Source organism: Amblyomma mixtum, chromosome 10 (genome assembly GCF_055824585.1).
Source record: "Amblyomma mixtum isolate Tamu chromosome 10, ASM5582458v1, whole genome shotgun sequence".
NCBI lineage: Eukaryota > Metazoa > Arthropoda > Arachnida > Ixodida > Ixodidae > Amblyomma > Amblyomma mixtum.
Window position 1 is genome coordinate 25,459,542 of NC_143021.1, and position 17,332 is coordinate 25,476,873.

The 17,332-nt window shown below is 47.7% G+C and overlaps 1 protein-coding gene across 1 annotated transcript in view; it reads left to right on the plus strand.

Moving 5' to 3' along the window:
- Positions 1 to 9,291, plus strand: part of LOC149325412 (sodium-coupled monocarboxylate transporter 1-like) — a 77,430-nt gene extending 68,139 nt beyond the window's left edge. The window contains exon 16 of the mRNA XM_089564271.1: positions 9,167 to 9,291. Coding sequence (XP_089420397.1) covers positions 9,167 to 9,291 — 125 coding nt within the window. The remainder of the gene's footprint in view (positions 1 to 9,166) is intronic.
- The last annotated feature ends 8,041 nt before the right edge of the window (positions 9,292 to 17,332 follow it).

Sequence of the window (17,332 nt, forward strand, 5' to 3'; positions counted from 1 at the left end):
CCTGATCTGAAATAAATGTCGTAAACAAGTGCACAACCGTACCCTAAGCTGTGATAAGTTATCACACTAACTGCATGATCCTGCACCTCGTTACATCATCTATGAAAGAGAGACAACGTCATTAAATTGAAACGAAGTCGATGTCACATATGCGCACTTGTTCAGCGCACTCCCAGATACTGTTAGATAGTGTGGGGGTAGCTCTTCCGACTCTAAGGAGATGTCCTCGACACAGAGTGACAAGCTCAGTCAAAAACAAGCTGCCAAATCACAAAGGGTGTGGTCGTTTGTTCCCAGCTTTTGGCGATCACAAGCCAGGGAATAGGTAGGAGCCGAACGTACACAAACAAAAACTTTATACGACAAAGACAAGATACACAGGAATTTCTAAACACTCGCATTAGCGCATGCAAAGTTATCTACCAAACAATGCAGCACATGCAAACTAAAACTAGAGAGAAGCTACAATAGGAAAGGTCTTGCACCTAAAGTGCCCTAATACAACAGTGTCAAACAAAACAGAACTCATTTTGTTCACCGGGCACTAACACAGTCCTACAACTACAACCACACCTACAACCGCAGACTGGCACGCGTTCCATCTCTAGTGCGTGGCTGGACGAGAGCTGTGTGGCCCGCGAGTCGTGCGGGCTAACTTCTCCGAAGCTTCAACTAAGGCACCGGCTGACTGACAGTGCTCAACGTCCTTCCAATATAGAGGGCGCCATGACTGTTCGTTTCTTCGCGCGAAAACAGGCGGGCACATGACACAGTATTAACCGTACAGCTGCTCTCTCATCATCCCGCCGAGCACGTGTCTCCATTGTTCAGGCGTGTAGAGTGGGTTCCTGAGAGTTCGAATGGCTTCTTTCCGAACCAACGCCGCCTCTTGCGAGCGAAGTGGAGACAGCACCCCTCAAAACACGTGACGTAAGTCACTGTCCATCGGTGGCCGGAGCTCGTTTCTCTCTGACGCTCTCGATTCGTATACGGCGCGCGCGGGCAATATGCCTTCTGCGCCACGCCGGCTTTACAAGCGGGACCCGATTTTTCTGAGAGTCGGTCGGCTTTCAAGATAGCAGCGTGACCCTGACCAGAATAACCAAACATTCGTGATATATAAGAAAAGCTTGCAATGTGGCCTGATACATACAGGTTTTGAAAATCTGGGTATCAGAGTGGTTCATAACTGCTTAAACGTCTGAAAAGTCAGAGTGCAAGAATAGAGTCACGGTATTAAAGCAGTACTGTACCGCTGGATTGCATACCGCTGTGTGCAATGAATGGAGCGGTTAATGAGGAGGGAATAATCTTTTAACCTTGCCTGTATATGCTTTCAGCGCAAAACCAGTGGGAGGGGTGTAGTATAGGGGAATCGACTCAGCCATAGCTGTCTGACGATATCCTTGTTGTCTCTTAAGGAGACGGCAGTGTATATTAGTGCCACATCTATCGGTCCGTAGGAGAAGAGTGAAGGTTGTGGATACCTCGGGTAAACCATTCAATGAAACATTGCAACCCTTCGCAGAGCACTGCCATCTGCTCTGTCCTTGCCGGAAGTGTGACGCAACTAATCGGGGCTAGTTGTAGGAAGGCGCCAGCTGGAGCATTGCCCGGGTGAAGCTTGCATGACGTTCTTGGAAGAACGCTGGCATTTCTTAACAAGGAGGCCGCGAGGTACTTGCAAAATTAGAGACCGACCAGCTTGCTCTCCGTTTAGAAGCTAGTTACTAAGGCAATCGCTAATCGAGTGAGATCAACTTTACAATTCATTAAGCAAAGAAGCAGGGTGGTTTTCGGAAAGGCTACTCGAAGACAGACCATATTCGCACCATTATTAAAGGTTAGAGTGAAAGGCGCGCGAAAGTGTATTGCACGTGATAACTATAGATTATGAGAAGGAATTTGACTCAGTCGAACCCAGCAGTCATGCAAGCGTATTAAAGGCTCTGGAAAAATATCGATAACGATTGCAACACGGACCAATGTGCTTCACATTGATAATACACACATCACGCAGAGTGTCAGGCAAGGAAACGCTATCTCTCAGATGCTATTCACAGAATATTTACAGAGGCACTGAAAGAACCTGAATTGCAAGAAATGAGGGTAAGGAATGGGGATAAAAGCTAGAGGGTACAATTACGCTCAGATTTCAGTGTATGACTGGAGAGCACTGATGGCCTAGTGCCAATAAATGAGGAATTGTTCAGTCTCTACTTTACATGCGTAGATCATTGGAGTCTTCGTACCATCCTGGCTCAGGCATGCAGAGGTTAAGCCATGCGCTACAGTCTTGCGATGGTAGTTGCTCCCACCAGTTGGGCTGGTGCAACCCGAGTTGGTCATCGCGAGAAACATCTCGCGACCATTCTTTTAACTGCAATCTTCCACAGTGGTCTGTTTGCTCACATTCCGGTGGAAAGGTACCGATCACGCAAGAAGGTTTTCCTGATCTTGGTAGTCCACCTAGGACCCTTGTGTGAGGATTTTTCTCTCACGACGCTGATGACGACGACGACGTCGGATTCCCAGCCTAACGGGATCCAATCCCCCGCCGTGGGTATGTGCCATTCAGCCCGAGGACATCATCATCATCAACGGGATCCTTAACGTTGTTTTATAAGTTACTGGTGAGTACCTTAGTAGCCTACAACTCGCTGACGACATCGCCTTGCTCAGTAAATTAGCGCACGAACTACAGACCTATATCAAAACACTAGGCAGGAAAGCACAACGTGGTAGATGGAAGTTGTCTCCAAAGTGTCCACAAGAATTTTCAGTCATAAGTTGTATGGTAATTAAAATAAAATCTAAAAGTTCATTGTGGAAGAGGTGATAACCAACGTATATGTAATGATAGTAGCGATAGTTACTAGTTAGCAAAAATAGTGATAGTTCCAATAGTGGCAGCCAGTGCTAGATATAAATAGTAGTAGTGATGGTAGTGATATTGATGATACCTGCCGATAGTGGTACCGGTAGAGATAGACAGTGATAGTAATAGTTGTGGTTGGTTGGTTGGTTCGCCTCAAGTAGAATGGCACATACCCACTACGGGGGAGTGGCCAAGAGTGCACCCTTGGAGCAGCAAAGACTGGAGTTCGCGCAGACTGGAGGTCTCTTTCACGCGTTTGCGATGCCGAGTTCCTCTGCTTAATTTCTACCTTCACAGATCTGGTCTGGCGGTTTCTCCACTGTGTCCATTTTGTGCCGAGCCTGAGACAGTGGATCACTACCTGCTGTTCTGCCGCCGATTCTCTTCTTTGAGGAGGCGCCTATTAGAAAATCCGTTTCACCAGCTGGGTCTGCCTGTGTCCACTGAGGTTGTTCTTTCCTTTGGCGCTACTTCGCTTGGACGAAGCAACAGGAGTGCGCGCTGTGCAGTTCAAAAATTTCTTTTAGAAACACAGCGACTCCCATGCTATTATTATTTTTTTCTATTTGTTTTCATTTTTCTGATTATCAAACTTTTAATTTATTATTATTATTATTATTATTATTATTATTATTATTATTATTATTATTATTATTATTATTATTATTATTATTATTATTATTATTATTTTTTCTGTCTCTCTTTCAGTCAATACAAAATTGAACCATTCCATATGTTGCATTAAAATTTGCACATAATGCCGTCCTCCCATCTTCGATCTCCCTGCTAACAGGTCCCCTTTCGTTGCGTCGTCCAATCTGTCAGCCTATACCCTATTAATACTCCTTTCCCTCTAAAACTCTTAATCATTCAAACAGTTTAATAGTTGTGGTAGTGATAATGATAGCTACTGATAGGGATAGTGAAATGTTAGAGACAGATACTGTTAGAGATATAGTGATGATGGCAGTGATGATGGTAGCTAGAGTGATAGACGGTGATAGCACTGATGATGATAGTTATGATGAAAGCGGTTGGAAAAGGAAAAAATATGAAAGATAAAAGTAAGAACTAAATAAAAATAAAAAGCTAAATATCAAAAATAAAATAACAATAAAATCCCGAAAATGAAAAATGCAGGAAGAAAGACGGAATGGAAAGGCTTTCGCATTTCTGCTTTTAAGCAGACTTAAAGGTGCACTAAAGAGGATTCTGAGCCGATCTTTTTACAACGGGAACTCGATCTGCTCCAAGTATTCACAGAAACTTCGAATTATTGTCTTGTGCGGACGATTTTTCCATTAAATAGAATTAGACGTCAGAGCTCTCGCATTTTTTGAACTCATCTCCGGAAGGAACTCAGGATATCGCTTCAGAATAGGTATTCGGCTTTAACTGAGTGCGACGATCTTAATTATCACGCTATGAACGGATGCACAGTAAAAGCAGGCGGTATTAGATGGTTCGGCAAGTTCTCTCAGCAGTCAAAAGATCCCATCAAGAAACGTCAAAAAATTAGAGCTTCTAACACAACATATATTACATAACTGCCAGAGCTATAAAAACTAAAAATAAACACAAGGTAACCAACACTAGATTAGGGACAAATCTATATATAAGCCATGATAACAATGACATAAATGAGATTGTAAGTATTACACAGCAATGGGACATCCCGTCAGTAACCACAGAGTAGGCAAAGACACCATTAGGAACAATGCGGAGGGGAAAAGGAGCTGGTGATCATGTGGTAACAGCAGATCTTCCCAAGGACGCTGGGGGGATTCTGCTAAAATATAACCACCCTCTAAACGCAATCCCTTATGACCTAGAGCATGCCACAAGCTTGAAAGAACGCTAGTATAGTCTTAATCTGTAAGAAAGGAGACGTCAAGGACTTGAAAGATACAGACGGATTTACTGACTGTCAGCTGCCTATAAATTATTTACTAAGGCTCGATAATAGATTCAGGACAACCTATGACCTCTACAAACCAAATGAGCAGGCAGACTTCCATAAAGAATACTCGACAGCAGACCACATTCACAATATTAGTCGGGTGATAAATGCGCACAGTATAAATAATCCCGCTATACAGCCTTCAAAAATTACAGGAAAGCACTTAAGTCAGTCGAAATATTCAGCAGGCATGCAGAGAACTGCCTTTCCGCGTATATGCACACACTTCATCATCATCATTATTTTTGTTCCTTAAACGTTCCTTCATGTACGTTATACAGGGTGTGGCAGACAGGGTTGTCAAGCAGTCATGCATACAGAAGGAGAAATAAATACTTGCGCGAAAAGATTGACAAAAAGGGCACTAAAAGTCATGTACAAATCAAATTTTATATATAGAAAGTAAGGCAGAAAACGTGTCAGTATATAAAAATCAAAGTTAATGCAGTGGTGCAAGCAAAAAGACTGCAGAGAAGAGTAATATAAAAACATGTAGAAATTCAGAAGAATAGAACATAATGCAAGACTGCGTGCAGTTCAGATCGCTGGGAGAGGAGCACCATAAAAAGCAACTATTGAAGAGTTGAAGTGATCAGTTAATAGCTGCATAAATCTGAAGGGATTATCTTCTGTAATAGTGATTATTCGCTTTTATTCGCATCTCAGTTAAATGTAAATTTTGCCACGATATCGGACGATGTAATAATAAGATGGGCGACTGTGAGAGCAAAAATCAATTCAAGCTAAAAAAAGCAAACGGAAAACCAAATATGCGTCTTGCTCCTTGGCAGAAGCACGGCGCCTATCTTCCTATTTACCGAGGGAGGTTTACTAAGGTGGAAAAGAAGGCGGATAGGTTGAATGAAAAATTATTTAGGTTGCCTAGCCCGCACTCAAACTAGAGGAAGCTATGAAGATGCCCTTCTAACTGGCAGCTAACTGGTCGTACTAGTCGAAATGCTGTTGTTTCTGAGGCCATAGGTAGGTTTTAGTATATGACAAAGGTTCCCTGCTTATAAATTCTTGCTTCAGCTCTCCACGCACAAGAGTCAAATAGGGGACCGAGGATAGCTAGGAAAGTTCCTTTATTGGCGTTGCCTTCTGAAAAAGGGGGTAAATTAATTAGAAGAAATCGGCAACACATTTACGAGATCGAGGAGTCAATTATACTTGTGTCTTCTCCTACCGACGAAGCCAATAATTTTTCTTACCGATTCCAATCGTCCAGTAGCTGCAGTTAGACTTTGCACTGATTGTTGGGACGGCTGACGTCCATGGTTACGTTCTCACCCGAGATCACGCACATTCCTTTCGTCACTGTCGCGCTTGGAGGCACGCGAGCGATCGTGTTGGCGACCGGCGGAATAACAGTGTTGAGCGTGATAGCGCCGCCGCACGGATTAGCTTGCACCCGGAGGGCCAGAGGAGCGAGCACGTCCTAGCCTTGCTCTACGTCTGCCCCGGCCTCGGATTCACTGGAACGGAGCTGGTTTACAGCGGTCGATTCCTGCACCAAGACACAGGGATGGTTGAGTTTTCACCTACAGGACAAACACCGGTGAACAGCGGCATGATGAAGGTCAACTTTCTAAGCAGGTCTTTAACCTTTAGTACTCCGAACTGCCTGGCACTGTTTCAAAAACTAAAATTCTAGTTTAAAATTAGTATATGCTTCCTAAATTAACGGAATAAAGTGTAGGCAAAACTAGGAGTTAGTGGGCATGTCTCTTGAACGGTCTCATTTTAAAACATACGCGCTTGACACATGCAGAATGCAAATTCCGTCTGAAACTTCATTCTTGTTGTGTCAAGTGTAACCCGCCCTGTACCCCGGAAGAAGCAGAGGAAGCAGCTATAGCAATAGCCATTGCCCAAACCAGTGCGGTTCATATAGTTAGCGATTATAAAACAGAAATTTTTAACTTCGCCCGCTGACGCGTTCATCCTCCCGCGTGGCAGATATGGAGAATGTGCACCCTAAATTCCGACCCGCCGCGGTGGCTCAGTGGTAAGGCGCCCGTCTACCGAGCCGTAGTACCCTGGTTCGAACCCAACCGCGGCGGCCGCGTTTCGATGGAGGCGAAACGCAAGAGGCGCCCGTGTGCTGTGCGTTGTTAGAGTCACTGGAAAAAATTTCAGAGTACCGCAAAGGTCGGAATTTGACTGCAACACTGAGCGGCCACTGCCATTTACCTTCCAAAGCGACTGCGTCGCAGGAAGGTCGCCGTGTTGCAAGAGCTTGATATTCGGTGACATATCGGGTGGAGTGTTCACTGACGCGCAAATACTTCGTGCTCGGAGACAATGGTTACTCAGAAGAAAAAAAATATTGTTACTTTGTACGAAGTAATGCAGCCGGCGGTTGTTTTGCTCTGCGATTGCGTTTACTGCAGGAACTGTGCTATGACTGTGAGCAGCATCTTAGCGCTGCTATCGGCTGCTTGTGCAGTCCTTTTTTCCCTTTCCGCGAAGCAAGCTACGAAGGAAACATTTCGCCACTCCGAGCAGCAAAGAGACAAGCTCGTGCTTTTGGGCAGTGAGCATCGTGGACCGCCATGGGACCGCCGTCTCGTTCAAGCAGGACGAAACTACCTGATATTATCTTCTTCCCGTCCACTCTAGGCTTCTCGAAGTCTTCAGCACAAAAGTGGTCCTGCAAATGTTTGTTGTACAGTTAGAAGAGTGATGCTGGTCACCCGAATGCTGGGCTGCCCAAGGAGGCTCCCAGGCCCTTTTCGAGTGAAGCCCTGTTTCAAATATGTGCAACAAGAAAAACATGGAAGATGGCTGTAATAATAAGCTGATACAACCAAATAAAAAGGCGAAGAAAAAGAATACGTTATAAAAGTGGTAAAGTTTACGCAGTGACACTTAAAATAGCTCATTTGGGATGTAAACGCGCATCTCGCCGCCAACACGCAGCTTGAAGGATTGCAAACATTCGACCGATTTCTATTTTTCTAATAGTCCCAACACAACTGAACAGAAAGCGGCCGTTATGTGGACGTAAGACATGCCCGACCATGTTTTTATTGACTGCGATCGTCACGGTCCGCGAAAAACATGTGCCATGGGTCGAATGACTCGAGGGGCGGAAAGATCGTGCGAGTGCTTGGTGCACGTTAGGACGCGGAATTCTCGCGCGACAAATTTGTGCCTTCGCGTGCCACAAGCACGGAATAGTCGGAAGAGCCGCGTGTGTTGAGTAACAAGCGCGTACACCTGTATCCGCGTCAAGCGGGCAAGCCGCGAACGATCCCTGCGTGACATGCGTGACGGTCTTGCTGTGAACTCCTATTTTCTTTGCATCCTATCGCTAACACCGCGTGCACTGTGCTTACATACCTTCTAAAACAGCACCAAAAAGCACAAGCAAAGTGCACTTACCTCGCACAAGCGTGTGTTTTATGAAGGCTTGAACCTCTCCCGCCCGATTCTGTGCAACTACGCAGAACGACGCTCTCGGTGATTTTTCCCGGTAGGAATCGAGAAAAAAGTCTTTCCGGACTCGGTTCGGTTGCTGCATACGAAGGCGCAGCAGGCAGGCATGATTTCTTTGGTATCAAACACGAGAGCGACAGTTGCAACACGAGAAACGTCGGGAACCTGCGCTCTTCTCAGCCGGCCCGACGGGCGCTTGGAAGGTATATGGCACCCCAAGATCACGTGGTACGGTTGGGCCAATGACCGCGTCGGCGGCGCGGGGAAGAGAAATGCGGTACTCTGAAATTTTTTCCAGTGACTCTGCAATGTCAGTGCACGTTAAGGATCCCCAGGTCGTCGAAATTATTCCGGAGACCTCCGCTACCGCACCTCTGCCTCTCTTTCTTCTTTCACTCCTACCTTCCTCCCTTCCCTTACGGCGCGGTTCAGGTGTCCGCTGATATATGTGAGACAGATACTGCGCCATTTCCTTTCCTCAAAAAACCAATTTACCAATTTACCTAAATTTCGATCGGCGTATTGAGCTCGTGTGGGTGCCGGTTCACTCTGGAAATCCCGGCAATGAGGCCGCTGATAACATCGCCCGAGGACTCATTTGCCGGTCAAATGGCTACCCCTGCCGGGATTTCTCGAGGAAGCATGCACACGCGTTCTCAGAACTGACTCAACAAGCACGCTTTGCCCGTCGACTCTGCCCCCCTTCCCATTCCCGCCTATCCCACTCTCAACAAATCCTCTGGAGGCGACTGCAGAACCGAACTCTTCCTACCCTTCAGCTTCTATCCTACTTCCTCCTCCTTTCCCCAGAGTGCAGTCTCTGTGGAGAATACCACGCCACCTCAGACCACATCCTCTTCGGCTGCCCTGCTTATCCTCACCCTCAGGAACAGCCCGCGATCAGAACATGGGAGGCCCTCCTTGCGTCGCAGAACCGGACACGCAATTTGGCTGTATGAACCTGTGGGCCTCCAGTGTCATGGCCCTGCTTGGCCTGGACACATGCGCGTAATGAAAGGGCTGTGCGGTGGCCCTGAGACCTTGCACGGTCCAAACTTGCCTTTATAATAGTTTTTCATTCATCCATCCTGTTAAAAAATAACTGCTTCCTGTAGTTCGAATCAAAAGCTTGTTGCTACCTGCTATGTCCTTGAAAACCACAATTCCTGAAAATTATATTACACCGCACAGACTAGATGGCACTAAGCGCTCGAAGGGGTGTGTCAGGCTGTAAGTCATTGTCTTTTGTAATGCCTTTTACAAGCGCTAGTGGTCATAAGTATGTGTCTTACGACATACACAACGCTGCATGAAGGTCACGCTTAATCACGTGACCTTCTCCTGCGCAGCACGCGACAATCGCCATTAATGTTAATATTGTCATCGAGGGGACGCAGAGTTGCAAGAGGCCGCTCAATGCTTCGAAATACCTCTCGGATGCTGTAAAGTAGCCGAGAGTTGATCGCCGGAAACATCTGACGGGTTGAACGCTCTAAGAACCTGAAATTAAAACTACACGCAAACGAACCGCCTGAACACATCCACAGACTACCGCGGTTTCTGAGTGGTTATGGCGCTCGTCTGCTGACCCGAAAGACACGGGTTCGATCCCGGCCGCGGTGGTCGAATTTTGATGGAGGTCAAATTCTACAGGCGCGTCTATTGTGCGTTGTCAGTGCACGTTAAAGACCCCTAGGAGGTGAAAAGTTTCTGAACCCTTCACTACGTCGTCCCTCATATCGTGAGTCGCTTTGGGACATTAAACCACCATAAACCGTGAACGCATCCACAGGGCTGGTCACGTGCATTTTAAAGCGAATAATTTGGAACGCTTACGGCATTCTGTGTAATGCTGGAAACTGAGAGATGGAGCCACCCCCACTAGTTGAACTTGGCTCCTGAACGTCAGTGTTTCAAAAATAGAACTTTAGCACGAATCTAACTGCGAGCAAGATACAGACAGGCTTCATTGCTATTTTCCTGCTAAATATTACCAAATTCTTTTCAGTATTTCAGCGGATTTGTTCAGTTGAACGTTTCCTTTTTCACCCTAAAGGAGGCAGTACATGGTCGGATGCGGCAGAAGTCACAATGTATCTATTTGCTAATATTGTCACGACCAGAGGGGCCGTGGAGATAGGCGTCGGGAAGAACCCAAGACTGGGAGCCTTCTTTTAATTACAGCGCCAGGTTCCAGGACAACGAACAGAACAAGCGCGCCTCGAGAGCCCAGCGCCGCTTCGTCGTCGTCTTCGACTCAGCGCGGAGGCCGCGCGGCGCATTAGGCGCGTGGCAATATCATTTCAATCATTTTAAAGTGACCGAAATTAAAGATCAGATAATGTTTTCCACAAACACATTGGCAGGTAGGAAAAAAATCATTACAAGAAAGATACACTGTCCAGCATATTAAAAATTGAGTTTGATGGAGGCGAAATGAAAGAGTTGGTTCTGAAAAACGTTCATCCAATAAATATTTGCAGAGAGGTGATTGGGGTCCGGCCCTATTGGCCCCTTCCCCTCGCAATACAAGGTGCAGCCCCTATTCCGGGGCCCCATTGGCAAGCAACACCACAAGCGTACGTTGAACCAAGGCCTGTTGGGTCTTCAGGTTATTAGGAACGACGACAACAAGTCTCGCCGGGTAGCCGCCAGCACGCTTGCTTCTACTGTGTATTGCTGCGAGCAAGTTGAGTGTGATTGCTTTCGGGCCTGCCGCCATGGACCGCACGCACGGAAAGGACCCAGGTGCCAGCTGACTTCAATTACGTAGGTTGCCCGGTTGGTGTGCAGGACCAAAACGGACCCCCTTTCCGAAAGGTCTGCACGTGTAGAACGCCGCCGCGGTCGCCTCTGGGAGACGAACGTTATCTTCCCCATTTGCCCTGACCGTGCCAGGGAACAAAGGGCCTCGTTTCCTGTTGCTCTTAGGCGTGCCAAGCACCGCGACAAGCTGGCAGGCATCATCTCCGACCCTCGCGAACATCTCCAAGCACGAGGAACCACTTTCGGCCTTTTCGTGACCTCGCGTCCGGCTTGGAGCGGCGGGTGGCATCAGATAATCAACAGATGTCGGTGACCCGCAGAAACCTTCGGCTGGCCGGAGGCCATCACCTACCGCGGTCGACGCTACCTCGACGACAACCTTCTTTCCCTCAGACTCCACATGTGAAGGGGGCGTGACCATGAGTGCAGTGTCGTGTTTGTGCGCACAGGTGAAAGCTCTAGGCCCCTCCCACTACGGCAAGGGCGTCCTCAACCTAGGGAATTTAGGGAACGAGAACAGTATAAAACTCGACAACGAATGCGGCAGACTGGTCTCACTTCTAACCACCAATGTAAAAATGTAAATAAACCTATTCTCCTTTCGCCATCTACTCACCTCTTCGCTCAGCGGCACTCCTGTCCTGAACCCTCAACACCAACAACTGGCTGGCAGCGCTTGGGATGGACCGGGTGGCATCGCTGTGCGTGTATGGGTGAGCGCTTTGTCTTTGCTCTAAGATTCACCAGGCTTTAAACTCTGGGTTAAAAGTTTGAACTGCTGGTAATCGGGTGTCTGTAGCACAGTGGTAGTTTGCACAGAACCATTAGTGAGCAGACAGGGCCACCATTTAGGGCAGCGATCGTGGACCTCAGGAAGGTAGTCAAGGACGAGCTGCTGCTGTTGGGATTGGAAGTGGAGGAAGGAATGAAGAAAGTAGAAATCATAAAAACAATCAAAAATTGTGAGGCGGACGAAGAAGATATCCAAATTGCGTGAGAAATGGTCAAAAAAGAGTTAAAAAGGCAACAAGGAGAAAAAAGAAATCAGAGGATGAAAAAAACGAAAAGGAAGCCGCAGAAAAAAAGAAATCGGAGGATGAAAGAAAAGAAAAGGAAGCCGCAGAACAGAGACAGCTGAAAATGATGGAGCTCCAAATCGAAAGCCAGCGTCTGGCAGCTCAAAATGGGGGAGCAGGCATTGTTGATCGATTAAACAGGGCGTAGTCTCACCGTACAGACAATTGGATGTATCCCTACAAAATGGGCGAAGACATCGGTCTGTACCTAGTTAACCATGAAAGGGCTTGCCAAAAGAGCAAAATCGCCGAGAACTTGTGGTCACAGCGCCTGCTAGGCCTTTTGCCTTGCGAGGCGGCTAATGTGATCGCCAGGCTAAGCGAACAGGATGCGGAAAGCTATGAAAAAGTGAAATCGGCTCTACTGAAGAAATAGCTCCTTTCAGAGGAGGCGTTTCGGCAGCGCTTTAGGGAAGCAACAAAAAAAAGCAGCGAGGATTATGCGGAGTTTGCGTACACATTGAAAAGCTATTTAGTGGAGTGGCTTAAGAGGGCAGGCGTGCACGATAGTAAGGACAAGGTGGTCGAGTGCGTCTGCCTGGAACAGTCTTTCCGCAGCATCCCGCCGTCCGTAAAATTCTGGGTGCAGGACAAGGAAAAGGTAGAGACTGTTTAGCGAGCAGCTCAACTCGCAGACGAATTCTCGATACGGAGAAAGGCGAGTGCGGAGGAAGGGCAGTAGGAAAAAGGAAGTACCTCGAGAAAGTATTTTTCCTCAAGAAGGCCGGCTCTGAATGGAAACGCGGGGCAGGGTGCAACTCAAAGAAAGGTGGCCGAAAAGGCCCCGGAGAAGAGCTGTAGTCAAACGAAGGACGATGGGGTAGAAAAGGCGCGGAAAAGGGAGTTTGAGGCCAGGCAACCGTTGCGGTGCTACAACTGCCAAGAACCAGGGCATATCGGCGCGAGATGTAGAAACACGCGAGTGGTGTTTTCCTACATAAACAGTAGCGATGAAAACCTTGAACTTCTTCGCCCCTACCTTCATAAGTTAGGGGTAAACGGCAAACCATGTAAGGTGCTCAGGGATAGCGCGGCTACGATGGATGTAGTGCACCGATCCTATGTTGCGCCTGAAGATTTCACGGGAGAAGTAACGTGGATTAAACAGGTGTTGGAGGAGCACAGTGTTTGCTTGCCTATGGCAAGGGTTGAGATTTCAGGTCCGCTTGGGAAACTGGTGACGGAGGCAGCCGTCTCAAGTACTCTTCCGCTGGAATATCCTTATCTGTTCTCAAATCGGTCTGACCGACTGTTGCGTGAGAGAGGACAGCTCTTTGGAGAAGGAAGAGTACAGGCACTAACGCGCTCGAAAACCCGCCAGCTCGCAGCTCAGTTAATACAGGACCTGGGACAGAGCGAGGCGGAAATCGGAGCACAACCTGAAATCGAGGAGCCAAGGTTAATGGCTGAACAAGTGGAGGAGGTTGTCCCTAGATCGGGCAACATAAGCGCAGCTGCAGCGCCAAGGGAACCGCAGGAAACAGAGTCCGCCGGGGCGTCGGTATTGTCCCCTACTTCGCGCGGCCTTGAGCGGCTGTTGGAAGCGTCAGGGCCTTTTCGGCCACCTTTCTTTGAGTTGCACCCTGCCCCGCGTTTCCATTTAGAGCCGGCCTTCTTGAGGAAAAATACTTTCTCGAGGTACTTCCTTTCTCCTACTGCCCTTCCTCCGCACTCGCCTTTCTCCGTATCGAGAATTCGTCTGCGAGTTGAGCTGCTCGCTAAACAGTCTCCACCTTTTCCTTGTCCTGCACCCAGAATTTTACGGACGGCGGGATGCTGCGAAAAGACTGTTACAGGCAGACGCACTCGACCACCTTGTCCTTACTATCGTGCACGCCTGCCCTCTTAAGCCACTCCACTAAATAGCTTTTCAATGTGTACGCAAACTCCGCATAATCCTCGCTGCTTTTTAGATTGTCTTGAACAATGTGGTCCACGTGTGTGCGTGTTTTAAAATACTTTATTTATCCTGTTGTCTTCCCTATTTATCTGAGCTCATGTTTGTTTATGCTTTGTGATATTTTTCACTGTGTTATGTAATACGATTGCTTTACTGTTTTTCTTTAACCCCCTATGTAATGCCTGTAAAGGGCCTTTAGAGTATTTGAATAAAAAAAATAAAAAAAAAGATGCTAAAGGCAGAGCAAAAGAGCGATCCTAGTTTGGGGCCCCTGCATGCTACCGCGGAAGAGGGCGTGGCTAGGCGTAACATCACGTTACTCGAGAAAGGTGGACTGCTTTACAGGCACTACAGAGATCGCAAAGGCAGGACTTTTGATCAGCTAGTAATTCCCGAAAAATACCGGGCTGACCTTCTGAGTTTGTGTCATGGAAACAGCTGGTCGGGACACTTGGGGATCAAAAAAACGAAAGAGCGACTTTTAATGGAGTGCTACTCGCCAGGGTGCTTCAAAGACGTTGAGAAGTACGTGAAGTCGTGTGACGCATGTCAACGAGTCGGGAAAACTAGGGGACAAATGGAAAGCTCCACTCAAATTGGTTCCACTGATCAGTGAACCATTTCGGCGGTTAGTAATCGACACGGTAGGGCCCCTACCCCAAACGAAGTCACGATACAAGTATATCCTTACTATGCTGTGTCCAGCAACAAAACTTCCCGAAGCAGTCCCCCTCAAAGAACAAAGCTCTTCCGAAATAGTGGACGCTTTGCTCAGTACCTTTGCACGAATCGGTTTTCCCGCGGAAATTCAGGCTGACCAGGGAACCGTGTTCACCAGCGCCTTAACGACCACCTTTTTAAATAGGTGCGGTATCAAGCTTATACACAGTTCGGTATACCATCCCCAGTCGAACAGTGTCGAAAAAATGCACTCCGTGCTCAAAAGGGTTCTGCGCGCGTTGTGCTATGAACGGAATACAGACTGGGAGAGCTGTTTGCCGGCAACGCTGTTCGCGCTTAGAACAGTTCCCCATGAGGCGACCGGGTTCACACCCGCTGAACTTGTGTATGGGAGAGCCCTACGTTCTCCTCTCCGGATTTTGCGAGAATTCTGGGAGGGAACGGGCGAAAGCCAAACAGTCGTGAGTTACGTGTTGGAATTGCTCGACCGACTTAGTTCTACGCGTGCTCTCGTAGAAGAAAACCTGAAAGCGGCGCAGCAGGGGGCAAAGCTATATTATGACCGAAATGCAAGGCAACGAATATTTCAGGAGGGCGATAAGGTCATGATTTTGCGACCATCCAGGAAAAACAAGATGGAAGTGCAGTGGGAGGGGCCGGTGGAAGTTCAGCACAGGCTGTCGGAAACCAACTACGCCCTGAAAAAGCCCGCAAAGAGAAATGAGGTCACCATCTATCACTGTAATTTGATGAAACCTTATGTAGGCATGGAGGAGGTTGTAAATATGATGTTAAACATGCCCGACGAAGTACAGGCTGATCTACCTGAGATAGGGTAAGACAGCGATGCGGAATGTGTCGTCGAGGAGATTCTTGCGCGTTCCGCGAGGACCGATGTGCTGAAAGAGGGGCAGCTAAATAACCTTAAGGGACTTTTAAGTGAATTCAAGGGAATGTTTAGCAGTCGGCCAGGAAAAACTGACCTGATAACTCATGATATTGAGCTTACCTCCACTGAACCAATCCGGTCAAAACCTTATCGAATGTCACCACGTCAACGTCAGATCATGGAGGCAGAAATTAAGCGAATGCTTGAGATCGGGGTCATCGAACCAACTGAAAGTGATTACACTTCCCCCATGATCCTCGTTGAAGTACCAGGTAAAGAGTCTCGTCCATGCGTGGACTATAGAAAACTGAATGGAATCACCAGAGACCAGCTCTATCCGATTCCTAATATTGAGGAGAGAGTGGAGCGCGTAAGTGGGGCCCAGTTCATCTCTACGTTGGATCTTGTGAGGGGATATTGGCAGGTCCCTCTCTCACATGTCCTGAGCCGCTACGCCGCCTTCATTTCGGCGATTGGGACTTTCAGACCTCTCGTTTTAAGTTTTGGCCTCAAGAACGCGAAGTATAGCTTCTCGAAATTTATGGATATTGTGCTTAAAGACATGGAAAGCTATGCGGTCCCATACTTAGACGATGTAGCGATATTTTCTGACAGCTGGGAGGAGCATATCTCGCACCTGTGGAGCGTGTTGGTCAGGTTGCGGGGCGCTGGCCTTACACTGAAGGCTGAGAAATGTAGCTTTTGTTGTTCCCAAGTGACCTACCTTGGACACATTGCAGGACGAGGAACGCGGCAGCCTTCAGAACTAAAAATTAAGCCCATAGCTGACTTTCCAACGCCTCGGACAAAGAAAGACATCCGCTCTTTTCTTTGGCTGGTTGGGTATTATCAGAGGTACATTCCTCGCTATTCTCAACGAGCAAGCGCACTGACACATGCACTGCGGAAGGGAGAGCCCGAAAAGGTTTTTTGGGATGAGCCGAAAGAGAGCGCCTTTCAGGAGCTAAAAAAAGTGCTCACTTCACGGCCCGTAGTACGGACGCCTGACTACACTAAAGAGTTTGTAGCTCAGTTCGACGCTAGTGATAGGGGGATGGGTGTTGTATTGAGTCAGGTCGGGAAACACAATAAAGAGCATCCCATCCTGTACGCAAGCGGGAAACTGACGCTGCGGGAGGAAGCTTACAGTGCCTCAGGAAAGGAATGCGCATGCTTAGTCTGGGCAGCACAAAAATTGTCATGCTACCTATACGGGTCGAAATTCGTTTTTGAGACGGATGCTCCTGATGCAGGCTAGGCCCGAGCAGCAAGATGATGCACGCAAACAGAAAGAAAGGAGGCCGGTAGTAGCAATTCCGTATCTTCACAATATTTCCCATCGCCTGAAAGGCATAGGTCGAAAATCTGGCGTGAATGTAGTGATGACTGCTCCTAATAAACTCAAAAGTCTGTGCAGACGAGTCAACTCCGATCCGACCAAAAAGAAGCAGGGATGCACGATAAAGCATCGAACCCCCTTTGTGGAGTGCACCGAAGGCCTTGTTTATTCGTTGCCAGTGACTTGCGGTAAACAGTACATTGGGCAGACTGGCAGGTGCATGAATGAAAGGCTGCTAGAACACAAAAATAATTTCGAGCAAGCTTGCAGGAACCTGGGAATCCATTGCAGAGATTGCCCTTCAACTAGTTGTGCACCGGTTTTCCAAAAATGCAAAGCTTTGGCTAATCACAAAGACCAGTTAGTCCGGGAAATAATCGAGGCAGCTTCGATAGCGAGTCT